Raw genomic sequence first — 19,511 nt, 5'->3', positions numbered from 1 at the left:
AAAGTAGATATTTATTAAAAGGATATCCAGATAATGGTTCTGTATTGTTAGGCATTTACATTTTGGTATTTAGGAAGGTATGGTATCTGCTGCTGCACCAAAGATTGGCTGGAGTTGGGAGGAGTCTATTCTTGTTGAGCAATGCCCCGATTTCAGGTCATTTGGTTGAAAACAGAATTATGGTAGAAACGTTGATACCAGGAATATCAGCCAATTCCCTGATGGGGTTGATCACATGGGGCTTCTTAATGTATTTCATCATTGTATGAGGATTTGCTCAGGTTCTATTAACAGACTTTAGCGTTCAACAGCTAATGAGAACCCAGGAAACAGACCTTCTCAGTAACCTCAAGAACATAAGCCCTTGCTTGCCTAGTGCTGTGGCTCTCAGAGCACTAGAGGGCACCACATGGAAATGACTTAGAAATGCTGAGTCTTTCCTTAGGCCTGGGCTGGGGCCCAGCAGTCTGAATTTTTAAGTGTTTATAATGGGTATCGATAAGCATTGTCCACTCTTGGTGAGTTTAGAAATATCTGTGTCTTTGATTTGAGAGTAGTCTAGAGCTCGAGGAAAAGCTAGTCAGTTGTGGCTGCTACTAGAACAAGAACATGGAATATGAAACAACATCACCTCTTGTTAACATCTACCTCATCTGTTTTATTATAGGGTGTTTTCTAAAGCGTATTCATTTAAATGATGAAATAGCAGGGCTCTTGCTGCAGGGTTGTTTTTTCATGATCTGTGACAGGTCTCAGGAGAGCCTTGGGCCATCCCTAAGGAGCATTTAAAGTGTGAGATCACAGACTGTGAAGTTACAGGGAACTGCCAGAGAGAGTGGATTTTTAAGCGGCCTGAGGGCCTCTCCCTGAGGAATAATATTATTTGAAGTATTGGGGGGAATCTGAGAAAAAAAAAGTGTTTTGTTTTGTTTTTTTAATTTTTACTTTTCTGCCTCTGCAGTTGATTTGAAAAGAAAAAGTGTTTTTTTGGGCTGGGAAGGTGGTTCAGTGGTAGAGTGCCTTGCCTTGCATGCATGAGGCCCTGGGTTCAATTCCTCAGCACCACATAAGCAGAAAAACAAGAAGTGGCGCTGTGGCTCAAGTGGTAGAGCACTATCCTTGAGCTGAAGAGCTGAGGGACAAGCGCCCAGACCCAGAGTTCAGGCCCCACGATGGGGGGAAAAAAAGAAAGAAAAAGTATTTTTCCCGCTCTCTTTCTTTCTCTTTGAGGTTATGGATTCAGAGGTCAGGACACTTCAAGTTTTTAAAGTCTGTTTCTATTTTGTTTTAGTACATAAGGAAAAGAAAGCTTAAATAAACACTACCATCACATTAGAAGGCTGGAGTTTTTTTGGTGTGTATGTGTGCCTGTCCTGGGGCTTGAACTCAAGGCCTGGGTATTGCCAATGAGCTTTTTTGCTCTACACTTGAGTCACAGCTTCACTTCTGTTTTTTGTTTGTTTGTTTTGTTGTTCTTTTTTTGTAGCCTTTTTTTGGTGGGTAATTGGAGAGTCTTGGACTTTCTCGCCCAGAGTTGGCTTTGAACTGCAGTCCTCAGATCTCAGCCTCCTAACTAACTATGATTATAGGCAGGCAGTGAGCCACAGGTATCCAGCAGTAGGCTGTTTTTTTGGTTTTTTTTTCCGGAATGTAATCTGTTTATTTTCCTCCGTAATGATATATTTTGTCATTGAGCTTTCCATAGGCCTGTGCTTACTGTACCATGAGCTCATAATGCTAAGGTCCATAAATATTCTAGTTGTGGCCCAGTTTTGCTATTTAGATTAAACAGTTCAATATCACTGGTCTCATTCCACTCTCTGATCCTCTCTCCTCATGCCTGGTTGTTGGGAGGGCCAAAGGACATGCCAGGGATCAAGCGTATTAGTGGAGACATGTTTACTGGAAAGAGGAGTAGGGACAATTTGCTTACTGATGAACAGGGAGCAGACAATGTGCTGGGTAGTGTAAAGTACGGCCACTGTGTAAGGATTTGCCTGGTTTAGAACTTGATTATCAAAGTCCAGTTCCAATGCATATAGCACACACAAATGCTACAACCGCCACATCTGCCTCTCAGCTCCATAAACCTATCTGAACACCCAACCCATCCATATTTGACATCCCAGGAGGGGCTACATTGGAAGAGTGAGTCATCTTTGGTTCTCACATCCGCCCTTCTTTCATCATCACCTCAAGGTCTTCTTTATATATAGCTACTCCCTTACCTCCACATTTGGCCTGCTTCTCAGTTACTAGTGGTTATCCTGCTTCTGCCACTCAAAACTCTGTTTTTACAGGCTCCCCCCTGTGCCCCCTATGACACACATGCAGAACTCCTCAGGTTCTTTGAAATCAGGGCTGACCCTGGAGGCTGACCCCGAGCTTTTATGCTCAAGGCTAACACTTGAGTAACAGCTCCACTTCTGGATTTTTCTGGTTAATTTGAGAGAAGAGTTTCATGAACTTTCCTGCTGAGCCAGTTTAGAACCCTGCTCCTCAGATCTCAGCCTCCTGAGTAACTAGGTTTATAGTCATAAGCCACTGGCGCTGGCTAGTAGGCTGTTTTAATAGCATCTGTGCCAGATGAATCTTTTACTCAGCCCTACAGAGTGAGGGGATGGGAGAAAAATATGGAACTGATATTTGGGAAGACATTCTAAAGGAGAGAAATTTGGGTAGAAGCTTGAGGTCTCTTTGTCACAATTCATATTTTGCTGAGGAGGAAACAGATTCAAACCTTATGGAATTATCCTGAGGTAGATGGATTAAAAATTAGAAATATGATTGTGACCAGGAAAACTAAATAAATATAATGCTTTTCATTATATTTGCATAATACAATAATTATATGGTTAGCGATACCTATGGGACAAGGTAGGCATGGTTACAATTTATACTTTGAGATGAAAATGTGGAGATTCAAAAATGGAGCTGTGACTCAACTGATAGAACACTAACTAGCCTTGAGCAAAAAAGCTAAGGGCAGTGCCTAAGCCCTGAGTTCAAGCTCCAGGGCCAGCACCAAAAAAGAAATTGGTTTTTGCTCCCACCAATGGTTCACACCTGTAATCCTAGCTACTCAGAAGCTGAGATCTGAGGATAGTGGCTTGAAGGTAAAGGTAGCCTGAGTAGTAAAGTCTCTGAGACTCTTGCCTCCAATAAATTCCTTTAAAAAAAAAAAAAGCAAGTAGATCTGTGGCTCAAGTGGTAAAGTTCTCTCCTTGAGCAAAAGAAGCTCAAGGACAATGTCCTTGAAATCAACTCCCAGGACTGGTACACCACACATAAAAAAAAAGAAAAGAAAAAAAAGAAAGGGTATAGATTCAGAGTTTAAATGAGGATGGGAATGGTTCAGCATGTGCCTGAATGTTCACTCATGAATCCAAAAATTCTGCTATGGGTCTCTACTATGGGTTAGGACCTGTTGCAGGCTTTGGAGCTATAGCAGTTGACCAAGCAGCAAAAATGTTCTGTGCTTCATGGATCTCTCATCCTAGCAGGGAAAGCAGATTGTAAACAGAATAAGTAAAGAACTAATATGTTAACTAGATTTTCATCATAAAACCTATGGAGAACAGTTAATGTGGATGGTTTAAATTTTAACGGGCTTCTCTGCTGTCTAGAATAAAACCATATCAGCAATATTCCCTTAAATGCAGGTGCAGGGCCTGCTTCATCATTGACCTAGAGTGCGCATGGATAATGGATGAGTATTATGTTCCTGCAGAGCTCTGATTTGAGAGTGGGGCCAAGGAATCTGCATTTCTGCTGGCACCCAAGGTAATCAGGATGCATTCCAAAGTTGGTGTGCAGATGCTCTGAGCACCTGGGAAAGATTCCATCATTGCCAACTTTCCAGGCACTTACTTACAACTGCATCCTACAAATTCTCTCCAGAAATTTCCATGAAGATTTTGGCAGAACACCATGTATCTGGAAAATTGAAAGGAAGGCCATGATCCAAAATTTCTTCAATCCATCTTAGAATCCAGTCTCTGTGTGAAATGCTTTTTTAATGAAGTAGAACATTCTTTTGTATCAAAGTCTTACTTCGTGACTACTCTTGCTAACAGAATGAGTAATAGCTCACTCACTTAAGTTTTAAGTAGTAGGTACTAATTAGTGAGTGGGTGACTCAACAGTTGAGTCATTTGAGGGGATTTTAGGGATAAAATCAAACTGTAGGATAGAATAAGCAAAATACTTGTCACTCGATCAGGAAATGAAGTTATGTAATGTGTGCTTGGGCAGGAAACGTCAAGATTACTATTCAGCCCTTTTCTCCTGGTTCTACAGTGGGCATGCAAAATTAATTCAGTGGTGAATGGAAAAATGTTCCCATAAGCCTTCTTGGAACCTCAACCATTAGTATGTACTACTGGACAGCTAATGAACAGAATCCTTTTAAAATCTTATAAAATAGAAGCAAAATGAAGTGAATACAGACTAGTAAGGGAAAAAAAAATAAAAGTATATTGGCTTGCAAGCTTAAATAACAAGCCCTTACTCTGAATACTGTTACTCCAGGCATTATGTTAACATACGTACACCACACACACACACACACACACACACACACACACACACACACACATTCTCCTCCCCTCTGTTTCTCTCCTCCCCCATCCTCACAACCTAGGAAAGTAGATATTATAATCCTTATTTTACAAAAGACGTTAAAACTGAGGACAGTTTATATAGCTGGCAGTGAATAGCCAAGACTTGAACACAGAACATCTGACTCTACGCTTTAGTGTACTTCAACCCATTTATTGATCAGTGATTATATACAAGTGAAGTGTAAGTTAATATTTTTGGCAAAGGCAGTATCCAGTGGGCACAGTTTCAGAGATCTCATGGATTTTAGTTATTCAAAGATAATTGGGCCAGGTGGCTCACACCTGTAATCCTAGCTACTCTCGAGGTTGAGATTTGAGGACATGGTTCAAAGCTAGCCCAGGAAGACAAATTCATGACACTTTCATCCCCAGTTAACTAGCAAAAAGCCAGAAGTGGAGCAGTAACTTAAGGGGCAGAGTGCTAGCCTTAAGCACAAAAGCTAAGGATCAGCACACGGACGCACGCACGCACGCATGCACGCACGCACGCATGCACGCACGCACGCATGCACGCACGCACGCACGCGCACACACACACAAAGATGATGGGAGACTTCCCTCACAACAAAGATGAACCAAGAAGAACGAGATGTAACTTTATATAACATCTCTACCTTAACTAGAAAACTGGACAGCAGATTTAAAAAAAAAAAACTGGCTTTGGGCACTGTGTAGCAGGCAGCTTGAACTTCAGTCTCTAAGAGAAGGAAACAATTGAGTTTAGGGTCCCACCAACTCTTCCCCCCGGAAGGCAGGCTCCAAACTAGCTCCAGGATGAGACTCAGTCCAAGCCTATCCAGAGATACACAGGGCTGAACTCATTGTGGGTAAAGAGCCTGGAATTTGCTGTTAAGATCTCAAAGAGAAAAGACACCTCACTCAAAGCCCTTCTCTCCCCCCTCCCATACCCCACTCCCCTCATGTGTGGAGAGCCTTTAAAGCTTTCTTGGCCTAAGGTGTTGGTGGAATACTTATTGCACAAACTACCTGAGGCTGGGAAAAGATAGGAAACCAGTATACAGAACAATTCCCTGGGAGGTCTGCCAGTACTTCCTGTTTCTCCAGACAGAGTGGGAAGGTGAAATATGTGGCCTTAGCTTAGGGTCTAAGTTAGCCCAAAGCAAAGGCTGTTTGGGAACATCCCTAACAAATATTTTAAAGAAAGCCTCAAAAGGATCCAACCAACTTAAAATATACCCATTAGTTGAGACTGGTGGATAAGTAATAGGTATTTCCTTCTGGAAGGTAGGGTAGAAGGGCCTGAGAAAGGTAGAACAAGAATCAGATGTTACAGGTGATCTGAAAAAAGAGGAATGCTGTTGAATTAGTACAGCAGGGAAACTGAGACAGCTAAACTCCCAGTTAAAGGCAGATTGACAACTACAACAAGAATGAAACCAGGAATCTGTGCACTCTTCTCTCTTCCCTCCCTCCTTTCCCCCTTTCCTTTTTTGTGCTAGTCCTTTGAACTCAGGGCCTGGTCACTGTTCCTTAGCTTCTCTCCCCATCCCCTGAGCTCAAGGCTGGTGCTCTACCAGTTGAGTGATGGCTCCATTTCTAGCTCTTTTGGTGGTTAATTGGAGATAAGAGTCTCATGGACTTTTTTGCCTGGGCTGGCTTCAAACCATGATCCTCAGACCTAAGCCCCCTGAGTAATTAGGATTATAAGCATGAGCCATGAGCACACAGCTTTCCTTATTTTTTTTCCTTTTTTTAAAAATTGTGAAAATACTGCACAGAGGGGTTACAATTACATGGGCAAGATAATGAGTACATTTCTTATCAAGCATTGTAGCCTCCTCCTTTGTTTCCCCTTCCCATCCCTTCCCATCTTTCCCCCCACCCCCCTCCTTATTTCTTTTTTTTTAATTTTAATTTTATTGTCAAGGTGATGTACAGTGGAGTTACAGTTACGTAAGATAGTGATTATAATTTCTTATATAACTTGTTACCCCACCCTCATTTTTCTCCCTCTCTCTTTCTTCCTGTCCCAAGTTGTACAGATCACTTCCAACATATTGTCTTATGAGTATTGCTGTTGTATAGGCTCCCCTTTGTCCTTCTTAAACTGATATTTACCTTGTATATCTCAGACATTTAAATTTTTGACTCAGCTATTTAGACCATTAAAGAAAACTTTCCATTTCTCCACTGTTTTTCTGTTTTGTTGTTTGTTGATTGGTTTATCTTGAGGAGGGGGTGTCTTTCCTTTTGTGGTGCTACTGTTTGAAGCCAGGCCCTGGGGCATACTAGTCAGATTTCCCCCTAGGCTCCTACCTCAGCTTCCTTCACTGTTTTCCTAGGACAGAAGAGATCTATCCCTTCCTTCCTCCCTTCCTTCCTTCCTTTCTTCCTTTCCTTCCTTCCATTATCTTTAAGTAGTTATATAAAGGGGTTTCAATTCAGTGTATCAGTTTATTTATTTATTTATTTATTTTTTGGGTCCGGTCGTGAGGCCTGAACTCTGGGCCTGGGCGCTGTCCCTCAGCTCTTCAGCTCAAGGCTAGTGCTCTACCACTTGAGCCACAGCGCCACCTCAGGCTTTTTTGTTTTTGCTTATGTGGTGCTGAGGAATTGAATCCAGAGCCTCAGGCATGCAAGGCAAGTGCTCTACCACTGAGCCACCTTCCCAGCCCCCAGTGTATCAGTTTATAAGTACAATAAAGAATCTTTTTTCATAAAAAGCATAGGCTCAAGTTGTTTTGCAAAAGCATCATATTGATTTATAATTTTAGATAACTTGCAAATAAAAATTGTTTTCCTATTTTTAAAGATTTTCAAGGTGGATTATCTTTCATTCTATAGGTCAACTGTTAGATTTTAATATCATCATCATCATCATCATCATTATTATCTTTAAGTAGTACAAAGGAATTTCAATTCAACCAGTTAGATATGAGTACAATGCATCTTGATTAATGTCACACCTTGCATTGTTCTTCCCCATCTCTCCCAATCCAATCCATACTAACAGTATTATTATGAATATAAATGAAGGGACAAATAGGAGATTTATATCTCAAACTTTCTTTCTAGAGAAAGAAAGACCTTTTTTTTTTTTTTTTTTGGGTCCGGTCGTGGGGCCTGAACTCTGGGCCTGGGCGCTGTCCCTCAGCTCTTCAGCTCAAGGCTAGCGCTCTACCACTTGAGCCACAGCGCCACTTCTGGCTTTTTTCTTTTTGCTTATGTGGTGCTGAGGAATTGAACCCAGGGCCTCATGCATGCAAGGCAAGTGCTCTACCACTGAGCCACCTTCCCAGCCCAAGAAAGACCTTTTTTACTAGAGAAGGCATTAGAACCAGAAAAAGTAAAGAAGGAAACTGCACAAATGGACTGAAGGTATGGTTCAAGTGGTAAAGTGTCTGCCTAGCAAGAGCAATGCCCTGAGTTTAAGCCCCAGTACCATAGAACAACAACAGCAAACCTATGGTTTTTGTACAGTTGGAAGTTCATGAAAAGTCAGGTTGCCAGGCAATACACCATTATCCTAATTGACATAATAAATTGATGGTTAAAAAGAGTTGCTTCACATGTGACAGTGTTGGCATATATGATGTCAATTATATGATGCTATGAGATTTGATATACATGAAGAAGAAAGGACAACTGTTCTAATAGGAAGATAGGTAAAGCTCTGAAGCAGACAGTTGTTTAACAGGAAGTTCATAAGACAAATCCTCTGGAAAGCTATGCTACTTTACAAAGTCAAGCAACGTAAAGCAAAACAACAGTGAGATGATTCTACTAAAATTTAAAGTGTCTGTAGTACCTTTTAAAAACTTAAATAAATTGGTCTATTCATTCTGTGGGGTGGCAGATTTGTGTTAAGAGCATCAGCTTTGCAGGCTAGACATACCTGGTCTCAGCAAATGGAGATCATAGTAGGGAATGCCTCACAGAGTGATTTTATGAGAATAACAGATTTTGTAAAATAAAACAGTTAATATAAATCATGGTGCATGTGCACAATTGATTTTAGTCTTGAGAACTAATCAGATGAGTGAAAAAGACCTTTATTGCATACATTTGCATAATCTCAGGACATCAAAAGGAAAGATCATGCAGTTTACCTACTGTAAGCCTCAGATTGACATCACACTCCTCATCAGCAGTAGCATTTGCTGAGAAGAGTGGAACAATACTTTCAAAATTCTGATATGGCATAGTTTTTTTTTAAATTTTATTTTATTTTATTTGTGAACATACTGTACAGAGGGGTTACAATTACATGGGCAGGATAATGCGTACATTTCTTACCAAGCATTGCAGCCTCCTCCTTTGTTTACCCTTCACCTCCCTTCCCAGCCTCCCTTCCCCCCCCCCCTCCCCCCTGCACCGAAGTTGTAAAGCTCGTATGGCATAGTTTTTAACATGGAATTCTGTAAGTATCTAAATTACCAACCAGATAGGTGCATAATATAGATACTTTCAGAATTAAAAGACTTAGGAAATTTACCTTCCATTCACCCTTTATGGGGGGAAAAACCAACTATGTAAGGATAAAATAGCAAAGTGAAAAAAGAAAATAATCCAAAACACAAGGGCCTCAATCAAGGAGCTCAATTAAAAGAAACCCCAGCCTGGCACTGGTGGCTCACACCTGTAATCCTAGCTGCTCAAGAGGCTGAGATCTGAGGATCACGATTCAAAGCCAGCCTGGGCAGGATAGACTTTGATTTCTAGTTATCCACCAGAAAACCTCAAGTGGAGCTATGGCTTAAGTGGTAGAGCACTAGCCTCAAAAAGCTCAGGGACAGTGTCCAGGCCCTGAGTTCAAGCCCTGTGACTGACCAAAAAGAAAGAAAGAAAGAAATCTCTGGCCCAACAATTATGTACAGGCCTAAGAGGTTTTGGTCCTTATTAGAGTAGGAATCCAAAGAGATGAAGAAAAAAATACCTTTAAAAAGCAGGTAGATACTTTGAAGGCAATATATTATTAAGATGTTGAAAGATCATAAAGATGTAGTGAGGATCTATTTACTTTTGTCAGTTGTTTTTTTTTTTTTAAAAAAGGTCATATGGGGCCCAATGCAATGGTTTATCTCTGTAATACCAGCTGTGTGGGAAGCAAAAATCAGAAGGATTATGGTTTGGGGCCAGTTTAGGCAAAACGCTAGCAAGATTTAATCTTGAGCCTTAGCTGGATGTGATGGCCTACACCTGTCATCCCAGATACATGGGAGGCATCAATAGAAGGATCATGATTCAGGCCTGCTCAGGGCAAAACACAAGACCCTATCAAAATGTAACTATAGTAGGGCTGGGAAAGTGGCTCAGTGGTAGAGTGCTTACCTTGCATGTATGAGGACCTGGGTTCCATTCCTCAGCACCACATAAGCAGAAAAAGCCAGAAGTGGCGCTGTGGCTCAAGTGGTAGAGCACTAGCCTTGAGCTGAAGAGCTGAGGGACAGCACCCAGGTCCAGAGTTCAGGCCCCACAACGAAAGAAAGAAAGAAAGAGAGAGAAAAAGAGAGAGAGAGAGAGAAAGAAAATAGCATGGGGGTGGGGCTCAAGAGGTACAGTGCTTGCTTGCACACTTGCCTTAGAAGCTAGAGGCCCTGAGTTCAAACCCCAGTACTAATAATAAAGGCTACTAAAACCAAGCTTTCTGGGTTAATAAGAAATAAATAGTTCAAAATTTCAACCAAATAAAATTATATGTAACTAACCAATAGAATGAAAAAAACCCCATAATGCTATACTTTGAGCTGTACAGATTTGCTCATAGAAGACTACATATACTTTTTTTTTCTCTGTGAGTCTAAGTTTAATATTTGGTTTAAAAACTTTGTGTGTACAGATTGTGTACACAAAATAAATAAAATTATGTTACATTTTCTCCTATTTTAAAATGAACTTATAGACAAAACCTAAGAAAGTTAATTACCTGAAATCTAAACATTTATTTATTTATTTTATTTACTTTTAGTGCTGGCTCTTGGGTCTGAACTCAGGGGTTAGGTGCTGTCCTGAAGTTTTTTTGCTCACTAACTTAGCCACAGTTCCACTTCTGCCTTTTTTTTGGTAGTTAATTGAAGATAAGAGTCCCTTGAACTTTCCTGCCTGGTATGGCTTGAATCTCAAGCCTTCTGAGTAGGATTATAGGCTTGAGCCACTGGGACCTGGCAACATAAAAAGCTTAAAATGAGAAATGATATGTATGGCAGGACTTGGAAATATTAGGAAAGAGGGAATGGACATGAAAACTAATTTACTTACTTTACAAAGAGGGAATCAAGATATTAAAGTCCATAGACTAAGTGATGGTTAAAAGATATTTAAAATTACAAAGATATTCATATTAGATGGATGATGGTTTGGCATTCGGGAGAAGGTAGGGTAAACAAACCACTTTCCTCTTCTATGTCAGAAATTCAATGCTATGGTTTAAAGAGGATAAAGTAAAGTTGGGCATGATGGCACATGCCTATAATCACAACCACTCAGGAAGCAGAGGCAAGGAAGAACACAAGCTCAAGGCTAGCCCAGGCAAAGGTAACAGGAGCCTGTCTCAAAAACAAAGTGCAGTCAAAAGAACTGAGGATGTGGCTTGTGGCAGAGTAGTTGCCTAGCATTTTCAAGACCTTGGGTTTAGTTTCTTGTGTCACACAAAGAAAGAGGGGAGGAGAAAAGGAGGATAACTTACAAGAACCCCAAACCTAAGCATAGTGATTTACCCTCCAAGAATAATCAGAGCAAGTGTTTATCTCAGAACAAACAGTTGTCTTGTGGAGTAGGAGATGGAGAACCTTTTATTTTTTATTCTGTGCCATTTATTCACTTTAAACTTCATAAGCATTTATTTTTAACCTCAAAATATGTTCCTGATCATTTTTAGCTAGGTTTTTTTCTTTGGCTGTTAATGTGTTCTGATGTGTCTGAGACTGCTGAAAATACTGGTGTGATGACAGTCTAGGCACATATATAATCCTAACAAGGGAGATGACTAGTTTTGTTCCACCCTATCATATCTGGGGGATCAGCTTCAGCTCTGGACAATAGAATCTTAATGACCATAGAACATGAATAGGAAGAGGCATCCAGGCTGGTGAGGCTGTTTAGAGCATTCCAAATGAAGAATGGTAAGTGAGCCCCTGATGCATTGTTTGGGAAGACATAAATCAGGAGTGAGGAGAACACAATGGCCAGTTTTAGATGTATAAGAGAAAGGGTATTTTGTTCTGTTGTTGGCAGAAATAGACCAATGGGAAGATACTGAAGAGAGGCAGCATTACCAAGATCTTTCTACAAACCAGAGCTGTGTAATGATGTCAATCACTGTTAAACAAAGATCTTGAGAGAGTCTTCACACTTCGCCAAGTATGAGGACTGCTAAAGGACTTCTGTGCTTCCTTATAACTTTGGCTTTCTTAATTAGCTAGTGGGAATTTGTGTGTGTGTATGCATGTGAACATGCACACATGTACCAGTCTTGGCGTTTGAACTCAGGTCATAGGTGCTGTCCCTGAGCTTTTTTGCTCAAGGCTAGTGCTCTACCACTTGAGTCACAGCTCCACTTTCAGATTTCTTGATGCTTAATTGGAGATAATAGTCTCATGAACTCCCCTGCCCAGTTTGGCTTTAAACCAGATCCTTAGCCTCCTGAGTAGCTAGAATTATAGACATGAACCACCGGAGCCTGGCTAGAAAGAAAATTTTAAGATGGTCAGTCCACAATCATTAATGGTCAAAGGGTACCACTAATTCAACAAACACTTTAAAAAAAGTAGCCATGGTTTCAGTGGTTTTCAGAATATAGAGATGGGTAAGTCCAAAGATACTCAAGAAACTCGGTCTAGTGATGTACGTTTCAGTTCAAAAATGTGTTATAAGCCTCTCCCTTCTCTGGAGGCTTTCAGGGGCATCATTCACAGCGACTCCTCGTGACACTGTGGTCTACAGGAGAGGCGGTTAAGTAGACATATTCCACTCATTACAGTTGAAAAGCAGAGGATGGGTTAGGGAAAGCTCACCAGGGAAGCACTGCCTGGTCCTAACTTGTGACCAACATGCTTTCACTTAAAAGCTGGGATATCTCAAAGGAGTCAGAAACCTTCTCTTCCACATGGTTCATAAGACTCACATACAGAACAACTAAGAGTTAGAATCTCAATTGTGCCCTAATACCATGATTCTAATCTGGTTATAATTATTTTTGTCATCAAAATATTTGTTTAAAAAGTAGTCTAGGTTTGTGAAAAATGATGTTTCCCTTAGTTAATTTTTTTTTTTACAGTATCAGTCCTAGGACTTTGCTCATATGAGGAAAGTGCTCTTCCACTGAGCTACATCCTTAACCCAATAAGTCTGTTCTTATTTTTAATTAAGATCAATTATTTGTACAAAGGTGTTTTATTTTAATATGTCCATATATATAGATATATGTTATACATTCAATACATCATGACCAGACTCACTGCTCCATTTACACTAAATGGATGTCCTTTTAAATTACGGCTTTGCCAATGTCTGGAAATCTGTTCCAGTAGTTCTTTTATTTCATGGGTTTTTATTGTTGTTATTGTTTTGTTATTGTTGTTTTGGGTTTGTTTTTGTTTTTGTGTGCTGGTACTAGGGCTTGAACTCAAGACCTGCATACTGTTCCTTAGCTTTTTCACTCAAGGCTAGTGTTCTACCACTTGAGCCACAACTTTACTTCCAGTTTTTTTGGTGCTTAATTGGAGATAAAAGTCTAATGGACTTTCCTGCCCTGGTTGGCTTCAACTCACCATTCTCAGATCTCAGTCTCCTAAGAAGCTAAGATTACAGGTATGAGCTACTGGTACCTGGCATACTTTATGTTTTCATGTAACATTTATTGAAATTGTAGGCATGTTAAAATTTTTTGCATTAAGTGGGTGCCAGTGGCTCAGGCCTGAAATCATAGCTATTCAGGAGGCTGAGACATGGGAGGATTTTGTTTGAAGCTAGCTGGGGCAGAGAAGTCCTCCAGACACCATCTCCAATTAATAAACAAAAACTGGTCTGAAGGTGTGGCTCAAGTGGTAAAGTGCCAGCCAAATCAGTAAGAGATCTGGAGTTCAAACCCCAGTATGGACAAAAAAATTAATTTTTGCCTTAATCAGCATCAAACCTAAGTTATGACATTATTAAAATTGCAAGAAACATTTTTTCTAATTAATTCTAGATCACCCTTGTGGTTTTAATTTCTATATTTCATTTTAAGAGATACAATTTCATCACATAGACTTTAGATTTTAAATTTTGTACCTTTGTTTCAAAAGGTACAGAAATAAATTTCAAAAAATTGATTCTAGATATAAAATTTTTTTAAAAACTTCAAACTTTCTAATTATCACTGAGATTTGTGATGTTTTTCTCACAGAATTAAATGAAAACTATTAATAAGGAAAATATCAATAAGGAAAAACATTAACAAAGTTTGAATATAACCACCATAATTTATACCATATTTAATTTATGGTGCAAGAAGTTAGAACCTTCTAAAAATTTATAACCATTTAATAAACTAATTAAAGCATTTGGCTGTTTGATCCTTGATATTCAAACAATAAACATGATTCTTCAGCAACAAAATAAATCCTTCTATAGACCCTAGACTTTCACCAAGACCTGCAAAGTCCTCTGGCCCCATCCTCCAGTTTTCAGGCAGCAAATGTATACTTTTTCCACTTTTTCCTTTCCTTGAATAAGTAAGATGGTCTCTATACAAAGAAGATTGTCTAAAATCAAACAGCACCTAGGAAGCAGCTGGATATCAAAGGTGTGCTCAGGAGTACATCTCTACTGAGATATGAAGAAATATCATTGCTACAAGCCTAGCACTATGGCACCTTGTGAAACTGCACAGCCTCAGAAATCCACTGAACTTCAAATTCACAAACTCCCTATTCAGGGTATAGTCAAAAAGTTTCCGAGGATTTCAGAAGAGCAGTGTGCTTCCAGATCTAGCTATTGATGCTTTGCAGAAGGCAAGAGAGACCTATCTGGTTGACTTTTTTGAGGACACCAAACTAGGTATTATCCCTTCTGCAATGTCATAGTTATACCACAGACATACAGCTAGCTTGCCAAAGCCACATGTGGAGAATTACTGAAGAATCCACTGTGTTGGCAAACATTTGTGTGTGTGTGTGTGTGTGTGTGTGTGTGTGTGTGTGTGTGTGTGTGTGTGTGTGTGTGTGTGTGTGTGTGTGTGTGTGTATGCTGGTACTGGGGCTTGAACTCAGGGCCTAGGCACTGTCCCTTGACAATTTTTGCTCAAGGCTGGCCACAGCTCCACTTCCAGCCTATTGGTGGTTAACTGGAGATAAGATTTCTTAAGACTTGTCTGCCTGGGCTGGCTTTGAACTGTGATCCTCAGATATTAGCTTCCTGAGTAGCTAGGATTACAGGTGTGAGCTTCAAGCCTTCAGCTTAAATACTTCATTCTTAAAGATATAATAACAACAACAATAATAATAAATAAAAAGAAAGATTTCCCACCTCTCCATCTCCTCCCACTGTCCAGAATCTTAATATGTGATACAAGTAGAAAAATAAGGCATTAACAGTTCTTCCATTCTCGTTTGTATGTGAAATTTTAATATATACGCAAACGTGCAAAGCATTAGTACAAGTCAGAATGTTTCTGTGAACAAGGTTAAAGAGTTCAATTCTTTTAAGTAAAACTTAAACTTTTTCTGGACAATGTCCACATTTGGATTTTAAAATCAAAATTTAAATTTCATTTCATTTGCAGCACTAGGGGCCAACTCCAGGACTTCATGCATGTTCTGCTGTTGAGCTGCATTCCCAGCTCATTAAGAAGTTTTTAAATTTTATTTATTTTTGGCAGTGCTGGAGATTGATCCAAGGGTCTTGTGCATGCTAGTCAAGTGCTCTTCCACTGAGCTATAATTCAGCTGGTTTAAAATTTTTTTTTTTTTTTTTTTTTTTGCCAAGTGCCAGTGGCTCACACCTATAATCCTTGCTCCTCAGGATGCTAAGATCTGAGGATCACAGTTCGAAACCAGGCCTGGCAGTAAAGTCCTTGAGACTCTTACTGCCAATTAACTATCAGAAAACCATAAGTGGTGGTTCAAACTGGTAGAACACTAGTCTTGAACTAAAAAGCTCAGGGATAGTGCCAGGCCCTCAGTTCAAGCCCCATAACAAAAAAAAAAAGTTATTTTTTTACTGACAGATAATCAAATTGAAATTATTACTTTAATTTGTTTAGGAAAATTGGAATTGCATATGAATTTCTCATGCATCATGATCAGCATTATAAGCTTTTCTAGGTTATATTATTGCAGTTTATTAAAATAATTTCATATTTTATAAAATTTCACATCTTGACTGGGAGAGAATGAGGGAACAGAAGACACTGTATGAAAAGAGATGTACTCATTACTTAACTAGTGTAAGTTTAATCCCTCTGTATATCACCTCTATAATAACAATAGAGTAAATTAATTGAAAAAAAAGATGTGAAAGAAGAAAGGAACCAATTAAGGAAGAAACAGGAGCTCTTCAAGGGGAGGAGTAAGAGAGTAACTGGGGACACTGTTATACATGTGTGTGAAGATGTCACAATGAAAACCATTACTTTTTTTTTTAATTTAATTTAATTTTATTTGTGAACATACTGTACAGAGGGGTTACAATTACATGGGCAGGATAATGCGTACATTTCTTACCAAGCATTGCAGCCTCCTCCTTTGGTTTACCCTTCACATCCCTTCCCAGCCTCCCTCCTCCCCCCCAATCCCAATCCTTCTCCTTCCCCCCCCCCTCGCCCCCCCCCCCCCACCGACGTTGTAAAGCTCGTTTTGGACATGACAACTTGTACTTCTCATTGTTGCAACAGGTCCACCTGTATCCTTAAACAACTGGTTTTTCCCCATCTCCTCCACAAGTTATACTGACATCAAATATAGTGAAAGCAGGGGTTATACTGTGGGGGAGGGACATACAAAGCAACAAAGAGATAATCTTATAAATGCGTTAGAAACACATGCATGAAAGAAAAAAACATTAAAATACATATCTAAGGGTTCATTTTCCTGACATCACATTATCTGACCTTTTCCGCTTGACTCATACATATACTAGATATTGCAAATAAGGGAAACCATGGGACCTATGTTTCTTTGGGCCTGGCTTACTTCACTTAATATAATTTTTTCCAAGTTTTTCCATTTCCTAACAAATGGGGCAATGTCATTCTTTCTGATGGAGGCATAGAATTCCATTGTGTATATATACCACATTTTCTTGATCCATTCATCTACTGAGGGGCATCTGGGTTGGTTCCATATCTTAGCTATGGAAAACCATTACTTTTAAATAATAGTAATAAATTCACAGTAATAATAATAACAGTAATAGATTTCATTGTTGTTTTTTTAATCAGTGTTTAAATTGAAGGACATTTAGTCTGACTACTGCATTATATGACATGTTGGTTTTCCTGGAGGCTCAGAAATGTTCAGATTACCTATATTACAGTTTTATTTGCAATTGGAGAGTAGCCAAAACCAAAAACAAACAAACAACCCTGAAGGATGGGACTGCCTTCCACCCCTTCAATTTCATGTGTATGTTATCCTCTTGAAATGATTTACACACCTTTGAGACAGGGAATAAATAGCTACTTTGTAGAGTTCTAGTTAGAAAAAAGTGTTCGTTTTTGTGTCTGGCACTTACTAAGAGCTTAAGAAAGGTGATAATATGTTGTTGTTTTTTTTAGCACACAGAAAGATCTACTATAATCAGTCCTTAGGAAGTGAGGCAAGATGACTGCAAATTCAAGGTTAGCCTGGGCTACATAGTGAGTTATAGCAATACCTTAGGCATGAATTTAGCATGAGTTCAATAAGACATGAATTAGGTAAGGTCACCAACCACAAGTTGATAAGGTGAACCATCACAGGGTAAATCATTCTTCTAGAAAAAGGAATTCCTTCTAGGATACCTATCTACATTATGTACTATTTCTTGAGCCTAGTTCAAATTTGGTTTCCTCCTTGAAGTCTTACACTTACCCCCAGATTGCACAGCTTGAGCATACCTTGTGACATTTCATTTTTTTTGTCTACACAAAAGGAAGGGAGGAAAAGAGAAAGGGAAAAGGAAAGGAAGGGAAGGGAGAGGAGGAAAGAAGAGAGGAAAAAGTATCAGCAGTCAACCAATGACTAATTGCCATATTGGATGGCCATTGTGTAGCATATTATAGATGATTAGTAAATGAATATTTCCCAGGGCAAACTTTAAGAAAATAATCTTCATTTTTTTCTTCCTTCCTTCCTTCTTTTCTTTCTTCCTTTCTTTCTTTCTTTCTTGCTCTCTCTCTTTCTCTCTTTCTTTCTTTCTTTCTTTTTTTTTTTTGTAGTAAACTACCATGGCTGCTGGAGTCTTGTCTCAGAATGAACACCCATATTCCACTCTGGTAAATCCCAGTGGGTATGCTGAAAACCTGGAAGGTACTGTCTCTTTAACATACTTTTTTGGGGTCTTTTTATACAACCTAATATTTAATAAAAGTAACCTTGCGAATGAATGAGAAAGAAAAGGCTCTTATTTATTTCATGATTCTAGATCCAGGTATTATTTAAGTCCTTTTGTTTATTTCCTCTTTACCATTTTGGCCTGTTATAATTTCTTTTCAAAACCCTGAATAATGATCTTGGCCTTTTAAAAAGGAGTCTTGCAAACAATGTTTGTCTCCTGCATTATTATTTTAGACTCAGATTATGCATTTGCTCCTATCATCAAACACCTACTTGTGAATCAACCATTCATTTCTTTCTCTTTTCGTTTCTTGTAAGTGTCACTTATGAAGCATATTCAGAAGCACTCAAGCCTTGTTCTCTCATTGCTTCTTTTCTCCCATTTTCCCCTTCCCACACTGTGGATTTTTTTGATACACAGGCTCCAGGAAAGTGGCAAAGTCCTGCTTCCATTTTTTTCCCCTCACTGTTGAAATTCAGAGCTGGGAGATGACTTGATTCCTCTTTGGCCACATTGGATATGTTATTCTGCTTTCTATACTGTGGCAAAATGCCTGAGAAAAATCACTTGTAAGAAAGACAAGTTTATCTAGCTAGTGGTTTCAGAAGTTTCAGTCCATGGGCACCTATGCCTATGGCTTTGGACTTGTGGGGAGATAGAACATATGGCAGAAACATGTGAGAGAGTCAACTTCTCACTTCATGGTGGCAAGGAAGCAAAGGAGGGTAAGTGGAAGGAAGGACATGGGAAGAGAAAAGAAGAAAAGGAAGAAAAGAGGAAAGAGAAAGAAGAGAAGGGGAGAGAGAAAGAATGAGAAGGAAGGAGCCAGGGTCTCATTATAACCATCTAGGGCACACCTCCAATGTCATCACTTCCTTCCATTAGATCTCACCTCTTACAGGTTTCATGACCTCCCAATAGCACCACAGCTGGTGTCCAAACCTTCAACAAGTGCTTATGGGTCATTTAAGACCCAAACCATAACATTAGTCATGCTGTCATCACCGATGTTAGCCAGAAGAGATGCTGAGTAATTTTTTTTGTATTGCAATGCTTATTGCTATATTTCTATCTTCTCATTCTGGGTTTTGCACAAGTTCACTTTAGTCTTACTGAAGAAGCTTTGCAGAAATTCTCCTACGAGTATGGATTAGATGATAGAAAAATTGAGAAGGAAAAATCTAACCAAAGATATTGTAGTTCAATGCTTGCTGAGAACAATTGTGGTCTTTTTGGAGTCAGGCCATTCCACCAGGGGGCACTGTCTTTCACCAAGAAAGCCAGTGTTTCCACTTGTGATCTTGGCTAAATTCTGAATTCTTGCAGCTCCTCCTTCATCTGTGTGATATGTCTGAATCTAGAGGCACTAGGCACTAATACTACTGGTAACTGCCTTTGTGGATAATTTCCATG

At 39.4% G+C, this 19,511-nt stretch overlaps 1 protein-coding gene across 3 annotated transcripts in view; it reads left to right on the top strand.

The window, feature by feature from the left end:
* Positions 1 to 19,511, top strand: part of Ptpdc1 (protein tyrosine phosphatase domain containing 1) — a 77,690-nt gene that overhangs the window by 20,959 nt on the left and 37,220 nt on the right. For all 3 annotated transcript variants that reach the window (XM_042687007.1, XM_042687008.1, XM_042687006.1), the window contains exon 2: positions 17,980 to 18,070. In XM_042687007.1, coding sequence (XP_042542941.1) covers positions 17,989 to 18,070 — 82 coding nt within the window. In that variant the 5' untranslated portion in view covers positions 17,980 to 17,988. The remainder of the gene's footprint in view (positions 1 to 17,979; positions 18,071 to 19,511) is intronic.

This window comes from Dipodomys spectabilis, unplaced genomic scaffold (assembly GCF_019054845.1).
Source record: "Dipodomys spectabilis isolate Male_0828 unplaced genomic scaffold, ASM1905484v1 ptg000098l, whole genome shotgun sequence".
Taxonomy (NCBI): domain Eukaryota; kingdom Metazoa; phylum Chordata; class Mammalia; order Rodentia; family Heteromyidae; genus Dipodomys; species Dipodomys spectabilis.
Note: the sequence above shows the minus strand (reverse complement) of the source record. Positions and strands in the feature narration are given on the sequence as shown.